Source organism: Dermacentor albipictus, chromosome 1, assembly GCF_038994185.2.
Source record: "Dermacentor albipictus isolate Rhodes 1998 colony chromosome 1, USDA_Dalb.pri_finalv2, whole genome shotgun sequence".
Taxonomy (NCBI): Eukaryota; Metazoa; Arthropoda; class Arachnida; order Ixodida; family Ixodidae; genus Dermacentor; species Dermacentor albipictus.
The window spans coordinates 464,743,623-464,760,721 of NC_091821.1; the positions used below are offsets into that span (position 1 = coordinate 464,743,623).

A 17,099-nucleotide genomic window follows, 5' to 3' on the forward strand; every position below is an offset into this window, starting at 1 on the left:
CCACCTATTTGGACTTTTTCGATAACACTCCTTTCATGCACAAGGTCCACATATTTATGAATACTGTGGCAGAAAGCCTTTTTGTACTGATACTCACTGGCCACTTTCGACAATCTCCCCATCCTGGATCACAAGAATTTGATCAGCGTGAACCACAGTTGACAGCCTGCAAATCAAAACATTGATTCCCAAGTAAATAAAAGTAGATACCAAACTTTTCAGTCTGTCATCAAAAAGAGAAGTAGAGAGAAAAAGTGCGGCATTAACGTCAGTGGCAATCATGCGTCACAAATTGTCACGCGTAACAAAAGCTGCATCATCAACCAACCAACCTGATGACAATGAACAATGTCTCATAGAAAACACAATTCATAAGTTGCTGCAGTGGACCACCGTTGCCCACTGCTCTTGGCTCAGTGCTGAGGAAGCGCCGAGGGCGCCACTAAGCCTAACCAACTTAGAAGCGAAGCAGCCCTCCACGCTTACATATAGCTTAATTCGCATTGTGCCACGGAGCAACCCAGATGAATAAAAAAAGCTCCCGTGCACAGGACAAGCAAGAAAGATCTTCAGTTTCACACTCCAAGCCAAGTGTGAGCATGAAATGCTTTTGACACTTCACTGAATATTTTAACAAACAACATTATCAATGTAAGGTGATGCTCATCATGATTGCCATTTTTCTCATTATTCTGTAATGCTTAACTGCTATTGCTTTCTCTTGTTACGTTTAGCTAGACCCCCCCCTCTTTCTTGTCCTTTGATCAACAGTGCAATTTTTGTTGCACTTTGCGCTTCCTTTTCTTTGTGAGCATGACAACAACAGACAGAATACACTGAAGCATAGGGTCTATTCGATTCAGCTGCACCACTTGAACCAGTTCACGCGGTGCCGTACCTTGCTGTTCGCTTCAGCGGTGCAGCCTAGCGCCCCCTGCACCCTAGCGTTCGTTTCAAAAAGTGCAGCAAAGGTGCAGTGCTGGTTCAGGAATTTTCAGAACCTGCTCTGCCTGTGGTGCCGCGTTGGTGCAAGCGTGGTTCACGAGCTTCCACATTTGAGAGCCGACAACAGCAGACGATGTCAGCGAACGACTTGCAGACGCTGTCTGTACTTGTAGACGGGGTACAAACTCAGGTTACCCCTGTAGTCGACGAGGATGGGAGTCGCGTTCCCTTCGGCGACGGATTTGCCTACAGAACGCCAGGTATGTTAACCCTTTTTAGTCACATGGGGTCAATTTCTTGTTGTAAGCTCCTTCAAATAAGCTGTCAGCGCCTGTGAATATAGTGAACACGATGTATTCGTTGTTTAGCTACAGCAGTGTGCCTGTTTGTCAATATGCCAATAAGTGTATAAAATGCGTTATTCTGATCTGGAAATTTATCGCACTTTGTTTCCCGTGCTACAAAGGCGGAGGGAATAGTAAGTACGTAGTAACGTGCGTAAAAATTAAAAATGTTGGCTGCGATAAAAGGAAATAAAGGAGACGTTAACGTTTATTTGTTGCATTGCATACAACAAACTCGTATGCCGATCGAGAAAAAAATTGAAGTAACTGCTGCATTCTGACACCCTCACCGATTTGTCACATATGTAGTGAAGATAAGACCATAGAACATTTTTTTTAAGTTCTTGTCGACGATTTATTAGCTTAAGTAAACGAACCCTACAAATACCACTCCGCCTTCTTGGATTAGATTTAACTGTTCAAAGTGTGCTATCTTTGGGTGCCCCTACACTTCGGCATATCGACGGGCAGGTTAGCGCTGCCAAGATTTTCTTTTAGGATCAATGAGATTTCAACTCTAAATACAAAATTTTAAGCATCCTTTTCATTCACTAAAATTTAATTTGAACTGTTTTATTATAAATATGGTAGAATTTCCATTTTCGTAAAATCATGCAGGCTCTACAATCTTTGTATTTTATAATTACTTAGCTATTATGAAATTTTCACTTATTTGACACTTTCCTATAAACTACCCAATTCTTGGCCAATCCCCCAGAGTGGGTACGTGCCTCTAGGTCACAAGACTCTACATGTACATCTACGTCTGAGTGCATAGGTTGACAAGTCGCTCCTCTTTACTGCTGAGCCCGCGTGTGAAGTTTCGAATACGTTAGTCCAGAGTAAATGCATACCTACAACTCAATGTAACTCAATGTGGTACTACTTTCTGTCACAGATGGAACGGTCATCACGGTGATATTTCAAGACACTGACCAGTCATCTGCCATGGAGGCAATGCCTGCGGACCTCGGCGTCACACCGATGGAGGAGCGATCCAGATCCCCCGAGGCAGAACTCTGGAGTGCTCGGAGGACCCGGTTCCTCATTTTGAAATATAAAGAGCTGAATCCTCTCGTCGGGAAAAAAGGCGGCCTTAAGCAAGTTTCATTTACTTTCTCATTGACTTGTTTACAAAAAGCTAAATTTCAACTTTGTTTACTTTGGCACTTGTGAGCATACTTCAGCAGCTTTTGATGTGCTAGAATTGCCAAATTTTAATCCATTACTTTTTTTTTTCACAGGACAAAAAAGGCCATGTGGCAAGAAATTGCTCGTATGATTAATACAGAGTTCTCAGTTGTGATGACCGAGCTGCAGGTGCAGAATAAATGGAAAAGCCTTGAACGCTCCTATAAGAAGACTAAAACAAAAAACAATTCGTCTGGGCACTCAACGGCCTTGTGTGAATATGAAGAGTGAGTGCTGTTGACTATTGCATACAGTCTCTGGCTTTTGTATTTGCAACTAATTCTTTCCTTCTTTCGTAGAGAGCTAAGTGATGTTCTTGAGAAAGAACACCACATAACACCGACAGTGCTGATGAAGCCTGGTGCCACAATTGAGAAAGACAGCAGGTGCAGTTGCGTCATTTTGACAGAAGTTTAGTTATCCCCGTTAATCCTGCACATTGTTTTTCAGCATGTCTCCCGGCGCTGATGACGGCACTGACACAGAGCCAGAATTGTCAGCGAGCAAACCCCTGCCAAGGCCTGCATCAGCTGCAGCTATGAATGCACACCCTAAGGATGCCGTGCGAAGAAAAAAGGACACCACGTCGTTGAATGCCCTTTTAAGAGAATTTAAAGAGGCGAAGGAAGAGCGGGCCGAACGCTTTGAGAGGAAAATGGCTTTGCTAGAGCGGCTCGTTACAGCTGTCGAGAAAGTTGCCACAACGGCTCCCGAATAAAAATTTTCAAAAAATGTGTGTGTGGGTGTGTTGTGTATTATCAGCACGCAACACAAGACAACCATACAAAGTAGCCTGGGGCTTGCAGGCCCCAAACGTCTCGATTCTCTATCTTTCACAAACATTGTCTCAGAAAGTACATTTGCAGCATTACACAGAGTGAAGCAAAACTTATCTGCATAAGTACTGCTAGCGGCACAAGGATATGCAACTCTGTGTTTTAGCAGTGCTTTTCGGCAATTGCCTTTCGCAGGCTCTCACTGTAGCCTGCCACACTGCGGTCAACAACATTGCCACTGTCCTCATCGTTTCCGACTTCCTCTAAATCCGGGAGTTCCTGCAGCTCTTCGAAGAAATCTTTCTCCTCATTGCATAAGTTGTGCAGGACGCATGCGCCCATGATTATAAGGCAGCACTGCTTGATGCTGGCTGCGTCCACCAAGTACAGCCTGCGAAATCGCTGCTTGAGTATACCAAATGCCACCTCAATGGCAACTCGCTGCTGAGAATGGCACTTGTTATATTTCCTTTTCCAGGAGGGGAAGCTCCGCTGCGTATCCTTGTAAGGCGTCATAAGCCATGGTAGCAACGGATAGGCTGAATCCCCCAAGATGTAACCATTGCTGCATTTGGTTGCTGCAGCTTCAAAAAAGGGGCCTTCGCGGAGCACCCTGGCGTCGTGCGCCGAGCCGGGAAATCCAATTAGCACATCTATGAACCTATTCTCATGGTTGCATATGCCTTGCAGGATCAAAGAAGGAAACTTTTTCCGGTTGAAGTACGAGTGCGGGGATTCGGTCGGGGTGTTTATCTCTATGTGGCTTCCGTCCACGCAGCCAATTGTGTTTCGTGGCCCCTTCCCAGCGCTCTTTATTAAGAAGCCACCCTTGCTACGTTCTTGCTCTTGCTGGTCCGGCCATGCGATCACTTCTTCACTCATGCTATGTAAAAGGTTGAGCACCCTCTCAATGCATGCGTGCACAGATGACTCTGTAACATCAAATCTGTCTGCAATTGAGTACATGCTGCACTGGCTCCCAAGATAGCTCAAAACGATGAGACACGTTTTTTCGGCACTGATTCGCGCGCGCCCTCCACGAGCTGCTGGGAAGAACGGTGACGCTTGATAGCGGTCTGCAAGACAGTTAAAGGTCTCGCGTGACAGTCGGAAGAGCCGCTTAAACTCAAACTCAAAATAGCTGCCAACGACGTCTTCATAGTATCGTGGAATACGATTTCGGTCTTTCCTCACCAGCTTTACGGCCAACATTACGACCAAGTCATCGAACTCCTCATCACTGTCCGAGTCCACAAGGTCCATGGCTACTTGAACGACAGTTGAGAGTGTGGCACAGTTCATCGTCGTCGTTCAGTGCAGCAGCGATGCTCACACACACACCAGACCTGACCAATTTTTCTACAACCGCAAACAGCGCAACGCAAATAGCACAAGTCACATACAAATTCACCAGCGCGTAAACAACGGGTGACATGACGCAGAAGGCCTGCACAACACCTGCATCTTGGCATTCGTTTCTCCGGGGCGCTAGTGTCGCGCTGCAGCTGCACCACTGAACTGGCGCTGCAAAAGTGCGGAACTCGCCGTGAACCACCGTGAACTTGGTTCAAGTGGTGCAGCTGAATCGAACAGACCCATAGCTTTGCACACAAGACTACACCAGTCAACGTAATGTGTCGTATAGCCCAAGCCTATTACAATGAATCCACATACAACACATTTTCGAATATAACAAACTATTCTTCCCACTTTGTTTTGTCTGCATATAGAATCAATATAACCATTTCCACTTTTAACGGACCCAGCTGTAACAGGCTATCAGCTACAACAAATTCTTTGGCGAACTTTGTCCACATGATGCAAATACAACAAACTTTGCTGTGGTGATGTGTGTTTGTAGCAGTGCACTCTGCGACACTATTTCAGGCCGCCTGGGGAATTTGTGAAAATGAACTTTTTCTTGGAGAAAGAATACACTAGCGGCAAGCTTCCTGCAATGGCTTGCCATGCAATGCCCCACTGGCAAAGAGTTTTTGTGTCAAGCATGCAAGCGGACCACCTTTGCCCACTGCTCTTGGCTCAGTGCTGAGGAAGCGCTGAGGGCGCCACTATGCCTAACCAACCTAGAAGCGAAGCCATGGCATGCGGCACTTCCTAAAACACCTGCCAAAGATCACAGAACGTACCATTTTGAGGACACTGTATTTCTCATTGCATGAATTCACACAAAAAACTAGATATGCTGCTATTCAGAGTGTCCAGACTGCGAGGCGTGTGATGCAGTCGAGCCATCTTGCATGCAATGCAGTGGTGGCCAGCTGAAAGCTCCCAGTTATATACTTGCCTTGTACCGTGGCTCTCGTTCGTGCTACAGATATTACAGTAGTGGTCGCTTGGCGCGAAAGATAAAGTTAAGGCATTTGCTTGCACTACCGACCACTGTTTTGTGTAAAGAACAAACTGTAGCTGTCGTTCATCGGCAGCGATGATGCGCTTGGGCCAGGCAGTTGGCACGGCAGCTCTGGCTGGCCGGCCCGCCGCAACTGGGCGGGGACATATGCTCTAGTACGGAAACAATGCCGTTTCTTGACAACCAGCATCCAGAAAGAGCCACGCTGCATGGTTGTACGATTACTGTGTTCACTCATTTGTCCATAGTGGTTTATTTTAATTTGGATGTATTTGTAGCATTTCGTTTGCTTACAGGTTAGACGGTGGTATATATGAAGTTTTACCGTTTTAAAACATGCTGCGACCCTAATTTTGGACAGAATGGACTTCGGACATAACAGACGCTTTTCACCTTATTATAATGGTTCGTTGTAACAAGTGTCGACTGTAATAGCCTTCTGTGATTGACCTTTCTTCAATTTTTTTAAAATTATGCATTGGGTTCAACCTTCCTTTACTGAAGCCAAGTAACCCTCAGCAGCCCAATTGTAATTCCACGGGGCCAGTACCATTTTCAATATGGCCAGTGCAATGACAAAAGAAGCATCAGTTGGTTATAGACTTTTGCTCCCACAGGCTCCTGGTGACAGTTGATGTTGTTTCCAATAAGCACAAGGCAGACAGACCTGTCTGAGCCACCCTAAAAACTGCATTGCTAGAGCAAACAAAAAAATGTTTTTTTTTTTCATCAGCTGATCCCATCATCCATGTTTCCTGCAATCAAAGCTTCCATAAAATACGTCTGTCATCTGTACGAAATGAGTACCCATTGCTGCAAAGAGAGATCACATTTTTTCATGAGGAGATGCACCACATGTGCAGGCACACCTACCTGTGGGCCACAATGAGTGTCGTCCTGTTTCTGCAGACGAGGTCTAGAGATGCCTGAATGTTGCGCTCGGTGCGTGTGTCCAGCGCTGACGTGGCCTGTTGGAAAACAATCATACAATTAATTTAGTGGTTGTATGACTGGTTTTTACAGGTGGTGTGCAAATACCAAATAGCAGAATTAGAACCAAATATAGAATCGAATGAAGGAAAGAAAGCCAATATAGAATCAAATATCAGAAAAGTTTGCACTAAAAATTTACGCTTACAAATTTTCGGGGTAAGAATTATATGCTGCTACACATGCTTAGGAGTCTCCTAGCACTACATAACAAAAATGCAGCAAGGTACCAGTAACTTAGGTACACAGAAATCAAGATATACAGTACAGTCTATTCTTAATACAGGGAACACCAATATAGCATGCATGTGTGTGTGTTGCTCTCTTGTGTCCTTGTCGTTTTTGTGCTGTGCCCTTTTTTCCAATGAATCACCAACAAGCCCAAGCTTCCACGCTAAGTACAATGAAACCTTGATATAACGAACTTCAATATAATGAGATTCTCTATATAATGAAGTATTTAACTTTTCATAACCTCTTGCCCATAGAACACCACATATTTAGAACCTCAATATAACAAAGTGTGTTTGTAAGCAATTTCACTATAATGAAATTTTGCTACTGCTGCAAAGGAATGCCGAGAGAATAAATTGAAACTTCCGCAGGTGCAGATGATCAAATGATTGAATTATAAGCGGCACTTGTAAATGAACCTCTCAAACCGTGCGCCGCGCAATAAAAGTGGGTGCCAAAGTGGAGCTGCATCATGTTCCGCATAAAGTCTAAGTGCGATAAGATCTTATCAGGCCCTGCGCACTCTGTGCTTTAGGTACGAGTGAAAGTGTGTAAGGGTGAGACAAGAAAGATGGTGGCTTCACAAGTGCCACCTTCCTGCGCGGACAGAGGGAAAAAAGGGGAGGGGAGCGAGCTCGCAGTGATACAAACAAGCACGTGCGAGGGAGTGGAGGGGGAAGTAAGTTGGTGCGTGTCTCAGCTGTGGCTGCGTCTGGCTGTAAGCACAGCTGAACGCATACGCAGCCACGCACGCTGCTTTAGAGATAATCTGCCGCATGCAAAGAGTGGGCGTGCCGAGACGGCATGGCACCATGTAAGCTGTCTTCCTGTGTGTTTAAGGGAGGTGCGTAATCTCAAGTTTCGGTGACCCGTTAGAGAGAGGCAGACGAAGCATTCACTCCTTGCTGCCAGCCCTTTTCCTGGTAGCATCGCCCCAGTGCGGGTGGCCTTTATCAGTTGTGGGAGCAGAGTGCACACAAAAGCGTGGCTGGCTTCACTCAATGCATACCGCTAATGTGAAGATATTGTTGACACACGTGACATGAAGCCGTATCATTTGTCGTTGACTCCCAAATTTATCAAAATGAATTGTTTTCTCATTCAAATTTGCTTTTTTCGATTGCCCAAAAATTCGGGAAATTTTGCGGCCCCTTTCTGTGTAAGAAAATTCAATCGGCGACTACTTATTTGCATAAAAAGTCGAATTTCAATACAACGAAATTTCGATATAATGAAGCAAATTGCCAATTTTACTGACTTCACTATATCGAGGTTTAACTGTAGTATGCCAGCACTGATTACAGCACAGTTCTAGTAAAGGTCTCGGAAAATATTTTTTATCAATAGAATTTCTACTGAATAGAATCAAGTGCTTTTTTTTCTCTGATACTAATGAATTAGTGATGTTTTCTTATACCGAATACCAATGACGTTTTCAGTATAAAGGGGCCCTGAACCACTTCTCGGGCTTGGTTAAATAACCTAGTCTGCAGGTAGCATACGCTGTTGTGAACATCTTAGCCAAGTTTTGCTGTCATACATGGTGCACGGAGCTTGCAATCAGATCACGAAGTCATCTTTCTCTCAAACGCTCTCTTTTCAACAAAAGGCCCTGTCTCTGGACACTTTATTTCGTCATCAGACGCTTTATTTTGTCATTCCCTTAGATGGCTGCTGTTGGCCGACAGCTGATATCAAGCTGCGGTCGGCTACATGGCGTAGATACTACGGCCGCCGCAGGGTGCCACCATGAGTCAGTCCACTGGCTAAGCGCACCATGGCTCGCTGAGAACAACCGCATTTGGTTTATGTTTAGCACACCATAAGCACCAAAGGTGGAAGTCATGGCGTCTACGTTAAAGAGACACTAAAGCAAAACAATAAATCAATTTAGACTAATGAAGCATTGTTTAAGAACCCTGCAGGCAGTCATTTAAAAAAATAGTTTGATTATTAGATGAGAAAATGAAGGTACAAGTATCAATACTTGAATTTCGCCCGGAAACTCCAGCGGCGGTACGTCAGTGTGATGTCAGGGATTCCAAAGTATGTTTTCGCATTTGGGCCACGTTGGCTGAATAAAGGTTCCCGAAACTTGCCATGTTTAATATTTGGTTCTTTTAGAACACATTGTAGTCAATTTGTACCGCTATATATAATTAGTAGGCCCTAGAAGATGCCATCAAAATCCAAGATGTCACAGCCCGCAGGTGCGGAAACTTGAGTAGGCGTTGCCATCCGTATTTCGTTCTTGCGCTTTTTCTGGCTTACCAAATGTCTTATCGTTGTAAGAGTGGTGTTTTTGGTGTTGTAGAACGGTAATTTACTGATGCAGAAGAAATCATTTTTAACTTTAGTGTCCCTTTAACATCCAAAATGAAACTTGAACTGCGTGCCAACGTGACCTTTAGAAGGCAAAGCATTGTGGGCATGCCCCACTGCACCATAGCCTTCGCAGTCCAAGGCATTGAAGAAGGAGCGAGAGCACAGTGGACGCCGTGCTTGATTGCCAATAACTCTGCTTCTGCTGAATGCACTCAAGTGCTTCTTGTGGTGAAGCATTCCTGAAATACAGTTAAAACTCAATCTAACAAAACCTGATTTTACGAATTTCCCGATCTAATGAAGAAATTTGTATTCCCCGGCAAGTACCCATAAGGTTCAATGTTGTCAGCAACCCAACTTAACGAAACTAGCTTGCATTAAACCTGATTTAATGAAATTTTTCATAAATGAATTAGTAAAAAAAGCTGCGATTCCTTTATAATTTTGATGCAGGCGTGTTTTTCTTCGAGTGTGCACTTTAACGATGTCACGTTAAAATATCTAGGCTCCGTAGCCACAGCCCTAGCTTTATTTTGAGAAGGTTGCACGGCGTGCTTGTGCACGGAACAATGGACTCTGCAGTTGCTAGCGTTCTTATTTACCAGAGTGATGCTAGAGGCAGTGGTAGTTGGGCTGCCCTTGCGGACTTTTTACACTCGCAGGCACGGGTTAGCGGCAAATACAATGTCGCGGTACCTTTCGGGTGTCGCTACGTTACAATTTCAAATTTTGAAAGACCGAAAAATCCCTTACTCGATTTTCCGAATTTCCTGATTTAACAAAATAATTCGAGCGTGGTTATTACATTGTTAAATCGAGTTTCAACTGTAGCGTATTTTCATTTCAAATGCCTTTCTCCACTTCGATAAAAAGTGGTTCAGGGCCCCTTTAATAGTGGACCTGTGTTTTACAGCAATCTTATATTTATTGCATAGAAAGTTTTCCTTTCCAGTTTTTCTTTAAAGTACAGGTGGGCTATTACAACTTTACGGCAGTGGGTTGTCGGAAAGCCAATCTACACGATAGACGAAAGGACCGCACATCACGTGACTCGATCACTGCTCTGCGCATAGCCGGTGCTGACAGTAAAGAGCAAGCGTTGTCTGCACCGGTTCATAGTCACATTCGGTGTGATTTGCCCTCTGTCAAAGATTCTGAAATATGCCAGGTTATGTCAAGTGTGCACGACGCTCCCCTTTTTTGTTCATCCACTGTCCGCATCAATGCATGCAACCGGGTCTTGACATTTTCCTGCCATATAAATAAAAAATTAGTCTTGTGATGAGTTGCTCGAAGCTATGAAGAGAGACCGATGCGCATCTATAAAGAGCATTGGGAACGAGAGGCCGCTGTACCATGTTGCGAAATGGCGACTGTGAACAACTATGTTGCCATCCCATGCATTCACTTTAGTTTGCAAGGTGGTGTGTCAGCTTTGCAAGTGCCGCATGGCTACTGCAAATAGATCTGTAAAGAGTCGGCACCAAAACGTAACTTTAGTCGCTGCTAGCCGTGAAGAAAATCCGCTGCTGGCCGATGTGGTAACAGGCCACAAGCCATCGCAGAATGCTTGCGACTACTATGTTCATACTGTTGCCTCATCAGTGACCGGTCCCAAGATGACATATGCGGGTTAGCTTGATGGCTGTCGAAGCGGCGTGAAGTTCGTCACCCTAATCCAACACAATCTGCATGCCTATCGGTGGCCAATCAGCCCGATTTTCGCACATGCTTTTGCACTTGATGAAATATGTGCTGCTTTGTTGCCGTTCCCTCTGTCTGCGTTGCATTATTATTTCGATCAGTCCAGTGTACCTTGCAAAGGTCAATTTTAGGATCAAAATAATTAAGCTTTAGGCCCAGAAATGCTGGGCGCTGGCCGGGACCCTCAGTCGGGATCGAATTAAGTGAAAAATGGAATTAATTTGAATCGAATTAACAGAAGTCTACTGTATTCTGATACCTCCTGACAGATGAAATTTCATTTATGCCACTTATTCTGTAATGAAAACATGCTAAATAAAAATAAGAAAGACAGAATTTTAATATCTTGAACTGCCATGTTTATGACCATGCTAATCCTAACCTTGTGATTGTAAGACATAAAGATTCCTTAGCCTACACCTGTTAGATCCTTCAAAGCAGACAATGAGCGAGAAGAATAAAAGAACTGAGGGGCTTGTTTTTTTCTTACTTACAATTACATAAAGACAACAGACAATGAAGTCAGGGAGGCAGCCCTTGGCTTTATTGTCTGTTGTTTTCATGCGGTTGTAAATGTTAGAGTATGTACTATACGAGTTTTATTTATGAAACAACAGTAGGTCAACAAGCAGATATAAAATGTTGGCTTGTGCCTGCTTTATACATTTTAATAAGTGTAGACAGAAAGGCAACGCAGCTGTATGTAGGAGAAACTCAGGTGGCTCGGATATCCCTCTAGTATTCAGGTCATTATGCTGCTGCCCAGAAACAAAATGCAAAATAAACGGACTTTAGATTTTTACAGAACGGCTAAAGATGATGTTAAAAGAGAAAATTTTTTTTTTGACAACTCCAAGGGGCAGCTTTACTTTCCGAGAGTAAGGCTGGATGCTATCAAATTGAAGTTTTTCTCCCTCTCTCTTTTTAGGGCTAGGTGCTTGTGCACTAAATGCTACCGGCAAAAGTTTGAAAATGCAGATATTTGATGTTCCTGCATACAAGCCAGAGAAGCATTTGAACATATTTTCTTTCCTTTTTGCACCAAACTAGTAAGGGAAGCATAGAGAACCAGGAAGCAAGAACCAGGAACCAGGGTTCAAAAGCAGCCACAGGTGAAGCATGGCAGGCACTCTCTTGTTGCTTACCTCATCCAGCAGCATAATGGCTGGCCCCTTGAGGATGGACCTGGCAATGGCCACACGCTGCTTCTCTCCACCTGACAGCTTCAGCCCCCTCTCGCCGACAACCGTGTCGTAGCCTTTAGGGAAGCCCAGGATCTGCTCGTGAAGCTCGGCGGCACGAGCGGCATCTTCTACCTCCTCGTCAGTGGCATCGACTCTCCCGTACCTGATGTTGTACCTGGACGTAGAAAACACACGTATCCGTCACAGATGAAAAGTTCTGCCTGCAGAAACCATGACTGCACTTAATTTCTTCTAATTCGTTCTCATGGAAGCTCGTGTTGCACAAAAGTAGGGGGAATACCATCCATATGAGAAGTGAAGAGTAGAATGCAAACAGAGCATGAAAGAAACAAAATTAAGAGCTCTATAACAGAACAAGCAAGTAAGCAATGCACTTGACAGCATATGTCAACAACTGCACATTTTGGCGCACACATGTGAAGGTTATGATATTTTGCTAACAATGTTAGCAAAACCATGCAGTTTGGTAGCTGCAAAGCACCATATCAAAGAACAGGTAAATATGTTACTGTCGCCTGAATCCAAACTACTTGTGGTTGGAGACCTTTGTCTGAATAATTTTAAATTGCATATGTCATTCAGTCATTCAATCAGAATCAGAATTGGTTTTTATTGAGATGATTAGAAAGATTACAAGATGTTACTAGTATACAGAAGGAGGTCCCGAAGTAAAAAATTGTGTACGTGCGTGTGTGTGTAGTTTCTTTTTTTTTTAATCCTTCTCCCTCTCTCCTATCGTATCCCCTTTCCCCTCCCCCAGTACAGGGTAGCCAACCGGAGATAATCTCTGGTTAATCTCCCTGTCTTTTCTTTGCCTTTCTCGCTCTCTCTCTCCCGAAGTAAAAGACTGCATAGGCCACCATTGCATACCTTTATGGCTTGCTCTACACAGTCTCAAGTTAAATGATATGATGACATTGCCTTTCAATGCCAATATAATTTAAGGGAGGACATGGCCCATAAAATAGAAATTTCTGGCAAGAAAGTGTGTTTTAAGTTTCTTGCAGTTTCAGGTCACTCAACTATTCACAAATGTGCCAGAAAAATTTCATTCACATCTACAAGGTAATAAAGTGAATTTCTACTTCCATATGGGGTGAGTACTGCCTCGAATAAAAGAAATTTTCCTGTTACCACAGTTTGGAAAGTGCTTCTTTAGCGCTAGAAAAAGGCTTAGTATAAAACGGAAATCATCATTGCAAAGGTTGTTTTTCTCTCCTTTTTATAAGCTCATGCAGTGGCATCAAAGGTGCGACAGGACGAGTGCAAAAGTTGAAAGTCAAGAGCAACAAATTTTGGGCAGTGGCCGAAAAGAAGGCGATACTCTAGGCACTATTGGTGCAGATGGTGTCACTTGACTACGATTTACTGCTGCATGTGGCTCCGCCCCTTCAAACCAATCTCAGGTACTGTTTTTCATGTATGACATACGCTGAGATCCCTTTGCCACTCCTAGCATGCACATTTAGATCTGTAGGAACGGATCCAAAGTTCGGCATACGCTAAAGCTTTGGAAAGCGTCATTCTTTCACAAAGCCGAGGGGCACAGCCTTGCGGTGGGCAACCAACCACAAGTGTGACTCGTGCTCCGGCTTTTCCAAGCAGCATCTTCTTTCCTAACATTGGCTGTGTATGCTTGACAAGCTATGGTGCTTCAACAGCTGCAGCCTTGGCAATCTTAGTAATGCTGCGAAAAAAGTATTCATAGAGAGAGCTTGAGAAGTTTGTCACTGTTTGTGGCAGGCACACAGCATACCAATTGGGAAAGAATTTCTAAGATGACTGTCCATGGTATGAGCTAATGCAGCAGAGTGTAAAAGTGGCTAAAGGAACTAAAACATCGAAGCCATTTCCACACGACATAAATCACACGAAGGTGGCTCCAACGACGCTCCAGGGCAGTTCTAGTGGCCATACATACAATAAGAATAAAATGGCACATTTTTCAACATTTGAAGGCATTTTTCTCAGTTTGTGCTTTATGGTCAGAAAACTCAGTAGGGAAAGAGTTAAAGACATGTTCAGGGTGAGGCCTTTAACATTTCTGAATTACGTATTTTATTTATTTAATTCAACATACTGCAGGCCATGCTGATAAAAAAAAGCAAATTATTCACTTCTGCTTTTATATAGAAGTCCCTGACTTTTGTTTTTCACCTTAATGGGCACTGTGTAAAAACAGGCCTTCAAGAAAGAGAAAGCAGGAATACACTCCTGCAGCACATGCTGGAAAGGTTTGATCTGTGAACATGAGGCTTTTCTAATTTACGTCCACATCATTCATAGCTTATGCACCAAATTTTTTTGAACACTGTTACAAAGAAGGGGCGAAGGTGGTGGATTGTTCCGACTTATACATTAGAAAATACAAGATTTATTTTAATTTTTTTCATTGTAAAAGCGCTTTATTTTGTAATGCTATTACCTCATGTCTATTATGTCAAACTGGGCTCACCTGATGTCATTGTTGAACAGTACAGTATCCTGAGGAACAACACCTATCACCTGGCGCAAGGACTTCTGCTTCACCTGTGAATGGGAGGACCATGTTTTTTTTTTTTACGCCTCGATAACGCTAGTACAGAAGCACACCATTACTGACAGTTATTAAAATCCACACAGACATTCCACATTTGTATTCAGGTACCCCTTTGAAGAAGCCACACCAAGGACTCCCATTACACTGTTGGCACCAAACTCCATAAGCTTCCTAGCATCCTGTATTTTTGTGCACATGTAGCTTGTTTGAAATATTCTAGAAATTTAGGTTCAATGTGGGAGTGCAGATAATGTGTAAATTTTGCCTTCTTGTGCTGTTTTGCAGCAATACACACTGCAATACCACAAAGCCACATCTAAAAGTAAAATCTAAGTACCATTATAAAAATGCACCATGTTTCTAAAGACTGCAGCCAATGATGAGTGAACACTCAAAAACAAGATTGCTTCAGGAACTTTGCTTTGAAATGAAGTTCGCGTGGGGTTGCTTTTATAAAGACCTCAATGTCATGAAACACTGTTACAGTAAACCCTTGTTAACTTGAACTCTCATATCTCAAAATATCTGTTAACAGGGTGTCTACCAAGTTGACATTTCCAAATTCCCTGAGTTTTCCAGGTTTTCCCTGAGTGCCTTCGCAATATTTCCCTGAGTGATTAAGAACTATGTTTCATGTCAAGAAGGGTTGAAACCATATCGCCTGATGCTGTCACTTTCTAGTAAGCATATGAAAAAAACTTAAAAAATGACATAATCCAATTTGAATACTAAGGAGTAGTGTTTATGTTAATCAAGAAGAGAATAGAAGAGGGGTTAGTAATATGCACAGCAAATAAAATGTCTTCGAAAAAGATTGCAAATGGAGTCAGACATTATAAAAAGGAGATGCTACAGAACCAAATATTTTCGTATATGAACTATTTCTATCGAATAGCAAGCTCTGTGGTATGAGGCCCGAACTTTGTCACAATTGAGATTCTCTCTCAACAGCTCGTAAGTCAACCTTAACTGTCCTAGAATAGTTGTCAGCTGGACATATATGTCAGGTGACATATATGTCAGGACAGTTGAGGTATACTCTCAGCCCGTGCACAATGCCTCAGTGTTGTGCTTCACTGCTTGAAGAGCTTATTCTGGTTTGGATGAGGGACACCTGCATCTCGGCATCAGCCAACACTTCGTTTTTTGAGCTCAAGGTCCTTCAAAACGGCGGCAGCATGCTTTCTTTCCTGTTCATTCCTCAATGCGTAGGTCCATTCTATTCTTGTCCTCCTTCCGCCATTCGTTCGCCCCACGGACTATTTGGAGCATTTTCTTGGCCAGTTGCACAGTCCACGTCCGATTTTTCAAGCTCCGTAAGGGCCGCGAAAACGTTAGAAAAATCAGCCAGTTAGAAAAAATAAATGCATGTTATTTACTGCCCTTAGGGGTTCAAACCGCCACAGGCGCATTTGAAAACGCTCTGAAGGCCAGTCCGTACACGTATTAGGTATACCGGTGGTCGTGCTGTGACAGGCGATACCGGGTGCACGCGTTTATAATTTAGGAATACATACTCTGTCCCGTGGCATTAGCCCCTTCCCACACTTGTTATGCTTCACTGCAATAATTTTGCGTATGATTCACCAAGTAACATTTGTGTACAGAGGCAAAGCTGACTTTCGGGAACCAGCATTATGCAACGCACCGTGCTTTCCAAGCTTCTAAGCCAATCGCGAGGACCAAGAAGGCGGAGTCCATGCCATTGCTGACAGCAGCGAATTCTTTCGATAAAAAACACGGCACCCAACGGCAACAAGCTTCATAGCGAACGTCGAAGCAGCTAGGCCTAGCGTTGCCGCAGTGGTGGATACGGTTGTCAGCTGATCTGCATGCTAGAGCGCCGGTTCGAGGCGGCGCAGCAATCAAAATGGCAGTGGTGGTGGCATTGATTATTATCCTTTAGGACCTCCGATCACGGCAAAACGCCCGGAATATCGGACGGCGAAAGGTTCTTTCGTCCGAAATATCAGATGTTCTGGTGCATCATACACTGACTTAATGGGGTACATGGTGGTGCCGCGAAGCCGCCCAAATTATTGTGCATCAGGAAAGTTGATCTTTGACTGCACACTGGCAACTCTTCCAGCCGACGACAGGGCGTCAAAGATTCATTACGATTCCTGTCTGTTATTACTAGAGCCAGCATTACCGCGACTTTCGACCCTTTCAATAAAATTACAGCTAATTTTCCCTGATAGAGGCACAAATTCCCCGAGTTTTCCCTGAGTTTTTCCAGACTACTCAAAATCCCTGAGAATTCCCGGTTTTTCCGGTTGGTAGACACCCTGGTTAAGTTCAATTTTTTTCCTGGCTTGGTGTCAACCCCATGTGCTTTTCACCTCTTATCTCAAAATGATTTGGTGACGCACTCTGGATATTTCAATATCTCGACTGTAAAGATATCAGGAAAATATCTCAACTTGGAGGTTTTCATACACTGTGGACACTCATGACATCGCCAAAAAGTGACAA

General features: G+C 43.7%; 2 protein-coding genes and 1 long non-coding RNA gene across 5 annotated transcripts in view; 1 reads left to right on the forward strand and 2 right to left on the reverse strand.

Annotated features, from left to right (window-relative positions):
* LOC135905611 (uncharacterized) overlaps positions 1-17,099 on the forward strand; it is a 135,572-nt gene that overhangs the window by 27,567 nt on the left and 90,906 nt on the right. Inside the window, exon 2 of one of the 3 annotated variants that reach the window (XR_010565427.1) lies at positions 13,315-13,491. The exons of the other annotated variants lie outside the window; for them this stretch is intronic. This is a non-coding gene — a long non-coding RNA (uncharacterized lncRNA). The remainder of the gene's footprint in view (positions 1-13,314; positions 13,492-17,099) is intronic. 3 annotated transcript variants of the gene reach the window in all.
* Hmt-1 (ABC transporter ATP-binding protein/permease Hmt-1) overlaps positions 1-17,099 on the reverse strand; it is a 134,940-nt gene that overhangs the window by 21,291 nt on the left and 96,550 nt on the right. The window contains exons 17-20 of the mRNA XM_065436557.2: positions 14,541-14,614; positions 12,026-12,239; positions 6,501-6,595; positions 98-166 (exon numbers count right to left, since the gene is read on the reverse strand). Of these exons, the coding sequence (XP_065292629.1) occupies positions 98-166; positions 6,501-6,595; positions 12,026-12,239; positions 14,541-14,614 (452 nt within the window). The remainder of the gene's footprint in view (positions 1-97; positions 167-6,500; positions 6,596-12,025; positions 12,240-14,540; positions 14,615-17,099) is intronic.
* On the reverse strand, positions 3,419-4,577 carry LOC135905609 (uncharacterized). The gene has a single exon (XM_065436559.2). The coding sequence runs from the start codon at positions 4,556-4,558 to the stop codon at positions 3,419-3,421; it is 1,140 nt and encodes a 379-aa protein (XP_065292631.1). The 5' UTR covers positions 4,559-4,577.

Coding starts and splice junctions, on each gene's coding strand:
- LOC135905609 (XM_065436559.2), bottom strand. CDS start 4,558: ATGAACTGTGCCACACTCTCAACTGTCGTTCAAGTAGCCATGGACCTT.